The 11,919-nt window shown below is 44.3% G+C and overlaps 1 protein-coding gene across 3 annotated transcripts in view; it reads right to left on the bottom strand.

Moving 5' to 3' along the window:
* Positions 1–2,632: 2,632 nt before the first annotated feature.
* Positions 2,633–11,919, bottom strand: part of Exph5 (exophilin 5) — an 81,641-nt gene continuing 72,354 nt past the window's right edge. For all 3 annotated transcript variants that reach the window (XM_021172238.3, XM_029481706.2, XM_029481705.2), the window contains one exon: positions 2,633–11,527. In XM_021172238.3, coding sequence (XP_021027897.1) covers positions 6,267–11,527 — 5,261 coding nt within the window. In that variant the 3' untranslated portion in view covers positions 2,633–6,266. The remainder of the gene's footprint in view (positions 11,528–11,919) is intronic.

The raw sequence follows: 11,919 nt of genomic DNA, 5'->3' as shown, positions 1-11,919 counted from the left end.
CCCGGGGGCGGGCCTCTGCCTAGAGCCGCCCCGGGCGGGCCGGGCGCGCGCCCGGACCCCGACTGGGTCGTGTACCGCGCCCAGGCTTCATGCTCCTAGTCATCCCTCCACTAGTTGCCTGAGTTTGCCAGTCTAGAGAAAGGCAGGGTGTGCTTGTTTTAAAATTGTTGTTACCTCTTTTCTTTTTCTTCTTGTTCTTCTTCCTTTTCTTCTTCTTCTTCTTCTTCTTCTTCTTCTTCTTCTTCTTCTTCTTCTTCTTCTTCTTCTTCTTCTTCTTCTTCTTCTTCTTCTTCTTCGTCTTCGTCTTCTTCATCGTCGTCTTCTTCTTCCTTTTCTTCTTCTTCTTTCTTCTCCTCCTCCTCCTCCTATATTTTATTGTTTTTCCTTTTGAGAAGGAAGTCTCCCTCTGTATCTCAGGCTGGTTTTGAACTGATGACAATCCTTCCATCCCAGCCTCCTCCAGTAGAGGGAAATTAAAGGTGTGTAAGCCAAGCCACCTTGCCTTGTGGAGAAAACTGGTTGAGTTGGGGTTTTCACTATGTATCTCCTACTGTCCTGGAACTCTCTCTATATCTATATAGACTGGCTGATCTTTAACTCATTGTCATCCACCTGCCTCTGTGTCCCAAGTATTGGGATCAAAGGTGTGCACTACACCCAGACAGAAAAGGGTTGGAAACATGGCTTATTATAAGTGCACATCAGGGTTGGGTTTCCAGTGCCACAAGTGGAACAAGAGGAATAGCTTCCCTGTTAGGAATTCCCCTGGTCTTTGTTCACACACCGGCCCACCTGTTCCGTATATTTGTGATTGGCAGCCTACTACCCTGAAGTCCCTTATCTTTCGGTGTTTCCTGTGTAGGGCACTTGGGCAGCAGAAGGCAGGGTGTGGGCAAGCGTCTCAGTAGAGTTGGGCACCTATCCTTCCCTGCCCACTATGTAAAGGTCAGGTGGATGGGCTGGGCACCCCACTCCTGAGCATCAAGAGCCGGTAAGAACAGCCCCACAGCCCCCATTTGTTCACTCTTGCTAATTATTTTTTCTTTTTATAGCATTACAATTTTAGGAACTAATTATTCTTCCCAGGATGAGAAATCTGGAAGAACTCATCCTGTAGAACGGGCAGAGATCTTCCCGGTAGATCTCAACCCAGAGCGTATCAGAACCAGGCCCCAGGCTTTAATTGGGCTCCTGAGCATTTTGAGCTCCGGCCCAGGTCACCAACCCAATTACCAATCATAGGCGAGTAGAGAGGCCAGCAGGAAGAAAGCGGCAGATGCCCATACGCACTCCACAGCGCTGGGGTCTCAGGTTAGCCCCTGGAAGTTATAGACAGCGCTGTTTAGAAGCGTCCTTAGGAACTGGGAATAAGTCACTTGTAAACTGCAGGGCAGCAGTGTAGCGTAACTTAGTGTGATTTCCAATGGCTTGTTTCCTGGGGTCGTTTTGCTTTGATGGAACGCCTGCTCTGCTCTACTCCAGCTAGCATTTATACATAAATAAATACCACCGCACACAATAAATACCCACACACAAAACCTGTGTAAACACATTTTATCTACACCCTGCCAAAATTGAACTTAAATTTCCTTTTCCCAGAGAAGTGAGTCGGGGGTTATCTGGCTCTAGGTGATAGTGCCTAAGAAATTATAGAACACTTGAAATAACACCTATTGGGCGGGGTGGGGTGGGGGGAATCAAGCAACTGACTCCTAAGACTGCAACCAGACAACCAACGGACAGTAATTAGAAGGATCATTACGTGATGGTCTTAAGCTACAAAGAATAGTCAGTGGTGCTCCTGAATGAGCTGGCCCCCAATTCAAGCCAACTGCCTCCTCTTTGCTATACCTGAGAACCTCCAGGAAGTGATGTCAGGCTAGGCACCCTGATGTCTCCAAGCTGGTTGGCAACTTTGGGTGTACATGAAAGAGAAGCAAGCCACTCTTTTTGTTTTGAATTGCAAGACATCCATTTGACAAACCTCTCCCAATAGTTGCCAGAAAGACCAGGTATGCCTCCCCCACCCCCAGTAGCTTTGTAATTTTCCTGGGAAATTTCATACTTAAAAAAAAATCATCTTTTAAAGGGCTGGAGAGATGGTTTAGTAGTTAAGAGTGCTGGCTGGGCCGGGCATGATGGCGCATGCCTTTAATCCCAGCACTTGGGAGACAGAGGCAGGCGAATTTCTGAATTCGAGGCCAGCCTGGTCTACAGAGTAAGTTTCAGGACAGCTAGGGCTACACAGAGAAAGCCTGCCTTGAAAAACCACACACACACACACACACACACACACACACAAAGAGTGCTGGCTGCTCTTCCAGAGGACCCAGGTTTCATTGCCAGCAATCCCATATGATGGTTAGCAGCCATCTGTACCTCCAGTTCTTCAAGATCTGATGCCCTCTTCTGGCCTCTATGGACACCTGGCATGCATGTGCTACACAAACAGGCAAAGCACAATAAACAGGCAAAAGCACAAAACAGCAAAAAATAATCTGAGGATAGTAAATAAAAGCAACTCTAACAGTATTTTGGAGTTGAGGCTGTGGCTTAGTGGTGGAGCTGCCTAGTGTGTGGGTTCCGTCTTCAGAAGCACAAACCCAGAAAAACCCACCAAGGATGCAGTGCATCTGTTTAAGTCCTTTATTTCCACAAAAGTGTTATTTTAAAATTTCCCAGTCTATTCCATATTCCATACTTTGGGAACAGATCTGAGGGAAAACATAAAAGGATTATTTGACAGTTTTGACAAAGTGCTTATTGTGGCTTACTGTTTCAGAATAGAATTATCAGTCACAAAGAGCCTTTAAGGAGTAATACAAACTTACAAAGTAAAATATTTACATATTTATACTGTACATCTAGATAGATATTCTACAGCTACTATACAGTGAACTCCAAGCAACGAGGCCTGTTTGAACATAACAGCATTCAATACGGGAACTTGTTTTTACAGAGATATGAATTTCCATTTTAATCTCATCTTTTCCACAACCTCAGAAGGCTTCTTTTAGCACCCTCATGACTCATCTTTATTTCCTGTACAAAATAGTTTTCTCTTTTGAGCTTATCCTTAACCAAATTCATGTTAGTAGCAATTAGAGTTTTGTTAAGATCATTGTATGAATGATGTAAGAGTAAACTATTTAGAAGTGAGTATCTACAGAGTAAAATAATCTTATTAAGCTCAATTTTAAACAAAGTTATATAGTTGTGCTATCCTAATATTTAAGCAAGCTAATAATTTTCTAGGCACTTATTAGTATTGGTTAGTTAGTGTTTTACTCCATTTACAAGAAAGTTTAATAATGATTATATATTTTAGAAAAACAATAATATAAAATGACTATCATTGAAGTTACCACAGCTATGCCCAAAATGTGCATCAAAAAACAGCAGTTTACATATTACATACAACACAAAGAAATTCTTGAAGTTTTCTATACTTCTTCAACGAAGTGCTTCATAAGACTATAAAACAATAGTGATGCTATTTTATTTTTGTGAAATTACTGTTTTCCCGATCCCTCAGTCTGACAAGCAGGTAGTCCTTAGACATAGTGCAGACAAGCAATGACTGAAGGGCAGCCTTCGATATGGATGGAAGATCCCAGCACAGAGAGCCTGAGCCCCCAACGTATGTGTCCTTTCTTACTCTGACTTCCCTCACTCAGAACCTCTCCTTGTTGAAAAGCAAGCTGACGTCCTGTCACCTTTTCTAGACTCTTATAGATTCAAAATATTTATTGAAATAGTATATCATGGTGATCACTGAAAAAAAAATAACAGCAACGATCTTAATGTTAAAATATTTCTGAATATAATAAAATTACACACAAAAAGTCATACTATATGAGAGTTTTACTTAGATAATCAAATAGCAAAAGAGGAAAGGCATATGTACAAACACACACCATTAAGCAAGAAATTGATTTTTACTCTTTACTACTCAAGTTTGCATCCACTCAGAAGAGCTGGTTTTAAATTCTATTCAGTATCTTTTTGAGCTTTGGCCAGAGATTGAGTGGACAGTTTTAAGGAGAGGTTTTCCTGTTAGGGATCTCACCTTCACTAGTTTCGAGTTTTATGGGACTGATGAAAACTAGCCTGTGCCAGACAACAATTATGAGGGCAATAATAATGTATTGATCTTCCTTGTATTTATGCCTGTGCCAGGTCTCTATATGTTTTGCTAATACCTGCCCTTAGCTTTGGCTTCTTTGGATGAACAGTGGGAAATAAAAGTATGTCAGAAACACCTATAAAACAAGACAAAATCCAGTCCTGTGTTGAGATCCAGGATTCCATGCTGCCTGCAGGTCTAGACCACCCTCATCCGTGGACTTTTGCCTTGAATTACAAGGCAAGGAAGCCCCCCAGATACTCTCATGGAGCAACTAAGGAGGTAGGAAGCCAAATTAGCAATGGGTATCACAAGTGATTCACAATACTTTAGGAGCTCATAGTTAAATGTGCCTGAGGGTTTGACAGAAGGTTCAGCAGAGAAGCCAAGTGGTTCCCAGACATCACATCTGACCTCGAATTTTAAGGTTCCCACTGAATGCCTCACCAAAAGTATCTTAGTACAAAGCGTCTTAAATCTCGGGTCTTCACAGAATTGAGTGTAGGGTTGGAAAAAAAGAAAGGTAACAATAAAAGGTGTCTGAATGTGTACCAAACAAAAATTAACAAAAAATTAAACACATAAATGAATCCTGGCAGTGCTTACCCACAGTGCAAAGTATGACCTCACTGCAGCCTTGACTCAAAACACACAGCATGCATCTTTTACTGGGAAGAGGAAGAAGAGAAAAAGATACAGGAAGGGAGGAAGAGGAGGGAAAGGGGAGAGATCTGATACTCTGTTACAAACTGCACTGTTTTTGTTTGTTTTTTTGTTTTTGTTTTTTACTGTGCAAGCATGCAAAGATTTCTGCTCATATAGAAATGCAATTACAGACAACAAAGACTTTAAAACGTCCACTTTATTTCCCAGCAAGTGGGTAACATTAGTACATCCTCAGACTGCACTGTGTTAGACAAACAGATATAACTACTGCACTGGTGTCTGTTTGTTTTTACCTTAAACAAATGGTAAATTTGTATAAGCCAAAAAAACTGTTTTAAAATAAATTTGAGTTATCAGTGAATGTTTGATTTGTATATCTATTTTATATATGTATATACCTGACATCATGTAAAAATTCCTCAAACTACAGAGCCTGGGCTATAAATAAAGAAATTATGTGAGAAGAGTTTACAAAGCTCAAGACTGGGCTATAAATAAGGATATGGGAAATGCACAGGTCTGGAGAGATGGGGAAAATCAGTTACGAAGAGAGCAGCAATAATGCTGACCCAATACAGAGCTGTCTGCTCATCTCCATCTGTCAGCTATGTCTCTGTGGCCAAGCCACACTGCCCGTGTCATTTGGGTTTCAACCCAAGCATTAAGCGTGAACTTAGCCCTCAAAAATTCAGCCCATCACCTCAAACTGTCTCAGAGAAATCCCTGGAGGCACTAATGGGACTAACCCTTCATTTATAACCTAAACGTGTGTCAAGAACCCACTACTGAAGTGCAAGGATGCCCACACAACAGGGCATAACAAGGATGCTCCTTTATGGCGTGGCTGGAGAGAGCTCTGCGGTTAAGAGCACTTGCAGCTCCTGCAGAGGACCCAGCTTTGGTTCCCAGCACCCATGTGACCCCTAACACCCATCCATTCCTCCCGTTCCAAGGGCTCCAGTGCCCTCTTCTGGCCTCTGTAGACACTGCATAAACATGGACACAGCAACAGCATTTTACCCGACTATTGCTTCCCCTACGTTATATTTAATATCTGGAATTCAGGAGGTGGTCTGAGAGAGGAATTCAGTTTTGCAGCTAGCTGTGCTGGGTAATTAACAAGTCACAAGGTCGGACATGTCCCCAAACGATTAGAGGTAAGAGAAGTTAGGAGGAAAATAGTGCTAACATTGGGAAGTGGCTTAGGAGATAAGGCTGGGGGAAGAGACAAGGAGGACAAAGTTCAAACACACCAGGAAAAACAGCAGGGAAAACAAACACACAAAACCCTTCAAAAGCAGTGAGCATTGTTCTTAGAATTCAGAAGGGAATGAAGTAGAGAGGAGAGGATTTGGACGCCGCCCAAACCAGCTCTCTTTTATCTGTTTATAATTATTGGACTAATTTCCACGATAAGCTTTTGGTAAAAAGCAAAACATGACAGTGTTATATTATGCAGTTTCTCGCAAAAGTCTCATAGTTCTGACTCTTTATCCTTTTCATCCAGGTAGTACTCGTCATCTGTGGTTGTGTCTGTGTCCCAGTCTGAGTCCAGTGGCTCCACTGGGTCGTCCTTGTAGATGTTAAGTGGCTCACTTGGAAATACACCATCTTCTGGCACCTGACCTGCTGGAGAAGTTCCCAGCTCTGACTGTGACAGGTTGGAAGTATTAAGAACATCATCCTTGAGGAAGCCAGGGTTCTTGAGGAAACTTGGCTTCCATAATCTTCCCTGTGTGAGTGAGCGTTTGACGTTCTCCAAGAAAGCCAACTGCTGCTCTTTCCCAAAAATTCCATAGTCAATAGGCCTGGAAATGGATGAGGTGGACTTGGGACCTCGTGTCCTATTGCTATACGAAGTCCAGCTTTCACTTTCGTAAGATGCAGGAAGCTCGGAAAAAGATTTGAATCTTCGATTGTACCCACTGTTGGAGAAGGAGCCATCTTCGAGGGACAGTTGACTCAGAGCATTGTCAATGGAAGTGTTTTCGGAGAAGTGGCGCCCCCTGGCTTTCGGGGGATGGCTTGCACACAACAGGTCGCTTTGCACGTTAAAGTTTTTTAAACTCTTTGACCGATAGAGATGTGGCTCAGGTTCTGACTCTGGAGATGGGGCACTCCGGTGCCGCAGCTGACAATGGGAGTTTCTTGTAGATTTCTGAGTAGGCTCTAAGGGGAAAGGAGGACTTAACCTCTGCTGATGGCCAGCGCCTTTTTCTAAGGGGCTGGTTAGTGTAAGCTGAGCTGGGGCTCCCAACTCTCCTGAAATATGAGCTTTAGAATCCTCGCTCTTTGGTGGTGTTTCTAAGACACTGTGCGACCCATTCAGATGTGGTTGTAAAATGCTAGCAGACTTTTGATGGCAAGGCTGACCAGGAGGTCCAGGGCTGGATGCTGTGGTCTCTTGGAGAAGGGTCTCAGACTTGTTCACATTCATCTGGCTGCTTTCATCTGTGGACTCTGTGGCTTTTACAGTATGTTCAGGGGATAGTGGGTTGTCCTCTGGTCTATAAAGAGAGAGCCTCCTAAAGCCAGATTTGCTTTCACTTTGGGAGAAGATAGTAGCTACGTGTTTTCTGGGACTTAAATCCTTAGCTGGGATTTTTTTACTTGCTTTAGATATGGCTGCCAATCTGTGTTTACCTGAGTATCTGTCTTTCGTTTCATCTGTGTTGGTTTTATTTTTGTTATTTCCTCTAGGAAGTAAAGTTTGATCCCGTGTCAACATATGTTCTTCATCTTCAACCTTCCTCATCTCTGCTGTATTTGTTTCCTGACTTCCTGCCTGGCTGGCTTCTGACTGCAGACCTGCTCCCCCTGGCTGAGCCTCTTCAGCAAGCTGCAGCTTACACAATGCTGGCGTTAGAGCAAAGGCTTGGCTTTCTGAGTCAGAGAGCATTTTATCAGTCTGGTTTTGGCAATCTGACCCAGTTGACCCACTGGTTTCCCTAAGTTGTGACCTACTAGAACGGTCACCTACAACTGCAGCCACGTGATCCCTCCAAGGATACTGTCCATTTCCAGTGGCCATGCCACCTGCACATGTCCCAGAATCTCTTCTGGTCTGGGAATTTTCAACATTATCTTCTGAGCGGGATGGGAGACCAGAGGGACCACTGCTTCCTCCTTTAGAAGGCTGCTGATGACTCTTAGTGTCTTCTTTTCCAGCACCTTTTTCCTGATGCAGTAAGGGGGCCCGTAGGATTTGCCTTAGCAGTTCTTTCTCTCTCTCTTCTCTGCTTAGTGAATCATCTATAGCTGTTTTAGATACATTACTTGGGGAAATCTCTTTGATCGTAGGTTCTTCTCTATGAAGAGAAACATCTGGCCCCACCGAAGCCATTTCCTCTAATGTAGATTTGGAAGTCTCTCTATCTGGCAATTGGGAGACAACCTTACTTTCAGGGCTGTGGGAGAGATGGCATGGAGCGGAGTCAACCTGCATCTTTGGGTCTTGTGGTGGAGGTATTCCTGATTGCGTTTGTGCAGGACAATTCAGCTCATCGATTTCTAAAGCATTAGGGGGTGCTTTAGTCTCTCCCTGGAAAGCATCTCTAAGTGAATCGGTACCTTGTGCGTACTGCTGAAGGAGGCTGCAGAATTTTTTGCTGGGTTTCCTTGGTAGAGTGTAATAGATTGAAACCACCTCAAGACAGCTCATGTTCTCTTCATCGCCAGAAACAGAAAACATGCTAGTTGTCTTAAACTTATGTAATGCTTTCCCACTCTCTTTTCCTGACCCAGTTGCACACAGACGTTCGGGAGTTTTTTTTGAAGAGGTCAATGAGCCCATTCTGGGGGCCCGAAGCTCACTACCCTTTCCAGTGGGTTCTTGAGCAAGTTCCTTTTCAGAGAAAGTACTCTCTATAAATGATGGTTCACCTTCCAGAGAGTTAAAGATTCTCCCTCCAGGCCTGGGTGTTCCAGGAGAAGCATCCATGCCCAGGACTGATGACTTCTGTCTGTCATCGCTTTCAGCCAAGCTACATGGCTCCCCTGAAGGACACGAGATTGCCCTCTTGATGAGGAAAGGGAGTGGCCCTTTCCTAACTGAAGCCGATCTAATGGCTTTCATATCTGTCATCTTCTTAGTGGCTTTGGGTGTCCCCGAGACTGCATTTGCAGCATCACTTATTGATTCAGGAGAACTGGTCTTGTCAGATGTGCCCTTTCCTGTGGGAACTTCGGCTTTATTTTTTATTTGGAAGGGAAGTGGCCCATTCCTAATGGAAGCAACCGTTCCCTTACTTTCCTGCTGTCTGCTGTGAATGAGAAAGCTGGCTGGTTTTCTTGGCAAGGTGCAATAGACTGTGCTGAGCTCAGGATCTTTGATGCTTCTTTGGTCCTCAGCACAGCCACTACCTTCTCTTGTGGGTGCCACTGTACGCTCTGTTTTGGTTAGCTTCTCAATACAGGACACACGGCGCCTAACTCTTCCCTTCCCCCTCCCATTCTTGAAGGGAGAGTATGGGTGGCAGTGAACAGCATCGTGTGGAAGTGCAGGACCGTCATGATTCTCTTGGTTGTCTGTAGAATTTACAGCCAGCTGATTATCTTGGCTCTTGGTAGCTTTGTCTTTCTCTTCTCTTTGTTCTTGACCTGGATCTTGGTCTGAAAGGCTCCTGGAGAACACTGTAGTGGAAGGTACCAGATGAGCATCAAGGAAAGAATCTTGGGGTGCATCTGATGCCACATGTAAAGGAGCTCGTGAGACGCTGTGCCCGGTGGCTAGCTTGCTGTCATTGGTAGAATGAGTGGAAGGACTTTGCTCAAGATCTAAAAGAGCAGGCTCCCCGGAAGGCTGTGATTTTTGGTTAGCAGTGGGCTCAAAGCACCAATGGCTGTTTTTAATGGTGCTTGAACTCTCTTCATTACTTCCTGTTTTCTGGTGACAACCTTGATTTGGGCTGGGAAGAGATGTCGGTGTTCCACTTTCTTGGATGAAAGGCGGAGACGCTGCTGAGTCAAGTCTCCTGTCCCCCCCAAAACACTTATTTTTGCTCAGTTTGTTGCTTTGATCTCTTTGTGTTGTATGAATTTGGGAAGTACCCTTTCTGGAGAAGACCCTGGGTGATCTTCTGGAACGTTCTGTGGCAGGTGCATTAAAACCATACCTGTCATTTTGGGCTGAGTCCCGAGAATGGGTATTTTGAAAGTCAGGTAAATCATTAGAGATCACTGTATGTAAAACATATTGGGGTAACCCAGTTGGCCTGCTCTTCTGGTCCATCTTGTTTAGCTGTTCATCCTTTGAAACAGACACATCCATATCTTTCTCACTGTTCGTTTCTGTGACTGGGATGTTGGGCTGGGTGTCAGTAAGAGACAGCGAGTCAATAGAATGGTTACAGGCCACAGGAACTTCTGTACAGTTTCTTATTGGAAGAGAGTCTGGCTTATTGGGGATTATTTTCTGCAAAGTAGCTGTGGAATCCGGGAAGCTGGAACTCTGAGACTCCCTTCCATCATTAGGACTGAGGGGGTAGGGAGTTCTGAATGAAGATGCTGGGGTCTGAGCCTTGCCAAACAAATAAGGGTCCTCGTCTACAGCTTCTTCTATAGGGAAGTGGCCCTGCTGAGAGTCCAGCCTGGAAGATTGGAGGTGGCAGCTTGAGTCAGTTATAGAAAACCCAACTGGTGTGACAAAATGGGGTGGACGTTGGTTCTCATTAACATGTGAGGTGTCCATGCTCTCCAGTGGGGATGTTTGAAAATCAGATCGCCAGCAATGCGAATCTTCTCGGCCTCTGAAAACGTATGTTCCATGGCCGGAAGAATGTGACCTCCAGTGCTGAGAAGGGACACCTTGGCTGCAAACAGATGGCGCCCTGTTTGCTTCAACAGAAAACATTTCAAAGTCCTTGTCAGAAGAAGGGAACGGGTCCCTGCTCTGGGGAATGTCAGGCCAGGGAGAGTACTCTTCCTGTCGGCTCCAAAAAGAATTCTGTCCGAATCTCTGTTCTCTGCTCTGCCTGAAGGTACTGCTAAAGAAAGACCTTGCAAATGGGTTACCCTGACGGTAGAATGGCATATTCTCTGAGTTCTCCAACGTGTCAGGACTCATTGCATTAGCCACAGGGACGTTTAAAGGGTAGCTTTGGTAAGCGTTCAGTGAATGGCACATCTCATACCTCCTACTTTCCTGAAAACACCTAGGAGACACATATTGCTCTGCGGGGTCAATGTCCATTGGTGCTGGTACCCCCAGTGACTCTTCTTGATTCTGCCTATGTCTAGAAGCATCTGACCTATTCCATATGATGGAAGATAAAGGAGTCCTTTTGGGGCTTTGCTGGTGTCTCACTGCTGTAAAACTACTCTTGTTTTGAGTATCGGCTGGAAAGTGTAAACTCCTAGCAGTGAAACTCCCTGCGGCAGGCGAGGCTGATCGTTGCCGGCTGTCGAAGCACAGAGATGCACTCCCAAATGCATTCTTTTGCATGAAGTCTTCCTTTAAGACTCTGGGCTCCCTGGTCCTATACATGTCATAAATCGTCTTTGTCCTAGGAGAAAAGGTTTTAAAGCCTTCTCTAGGGGCTCCAGGTCTCAGGATGTTATAGATAGACATGTTGGAAGTTTCACTGTGGTAGTTCTGTTGCCTTCCTGTGCCATGACCATGACTGTTTCTGTGAGACAGCTTGAACTGTGTTCTTGATCCGTAGTTGAATGGCACTCTGGTATTCATCAAGCCTGAAGACTGCTCCTGGGCCAGCTTGTTGTCCAAATCGTCTAAAACTAAAGGAGAAGGTAAATTAATTGTTGTATATGATTTTGTAATTTTGTAACAATTAGAGTCATTAAAATTCCTCTTCTGAGAATTATATTTTATTATTATAAATATAACATTAATCTTTTTTTTTCCTTTTTGGCCTTTTAAGACAGGCTTTCTCCGTGTAGCCCTGGCTATCCTGGGAGCTCTTTATATATAGAGCAGGCTGGCCTCAAACTTAGATCTGCCTGCCTCTGCCACTCAACTGCTAGGATTAAAGGAGCACGCCACCACCACCACCTGGCTAATAGAACATGAATCTTGATAGTGTTTAAATGATCATATGGCTTTTACCAGACTGTAATGCAGTTTTCTCTCCTTTCTTATTATATCTTTAAGGGTATAAAGCTCTATTTGG

The sequence above is a fragment of the Mus caroli genome, unplaced genomic scaffold, assembly GCF_978045245.1.
Source record: "Mus caroli unplaced genomic scaffold, Mus_caroli_1 scaffold_11, whole genome shotgun sequence".
Lineage (NCBI taxonomy): Eukaryota > Metazoa > Chordata > Mammalia > Rodentia > Muridae > Mus > Mus caroli.
Note: the sequence above shows the minus strand (reverse complement) of the source record. Positions and strands in the feature narration are given on the sequence as shown.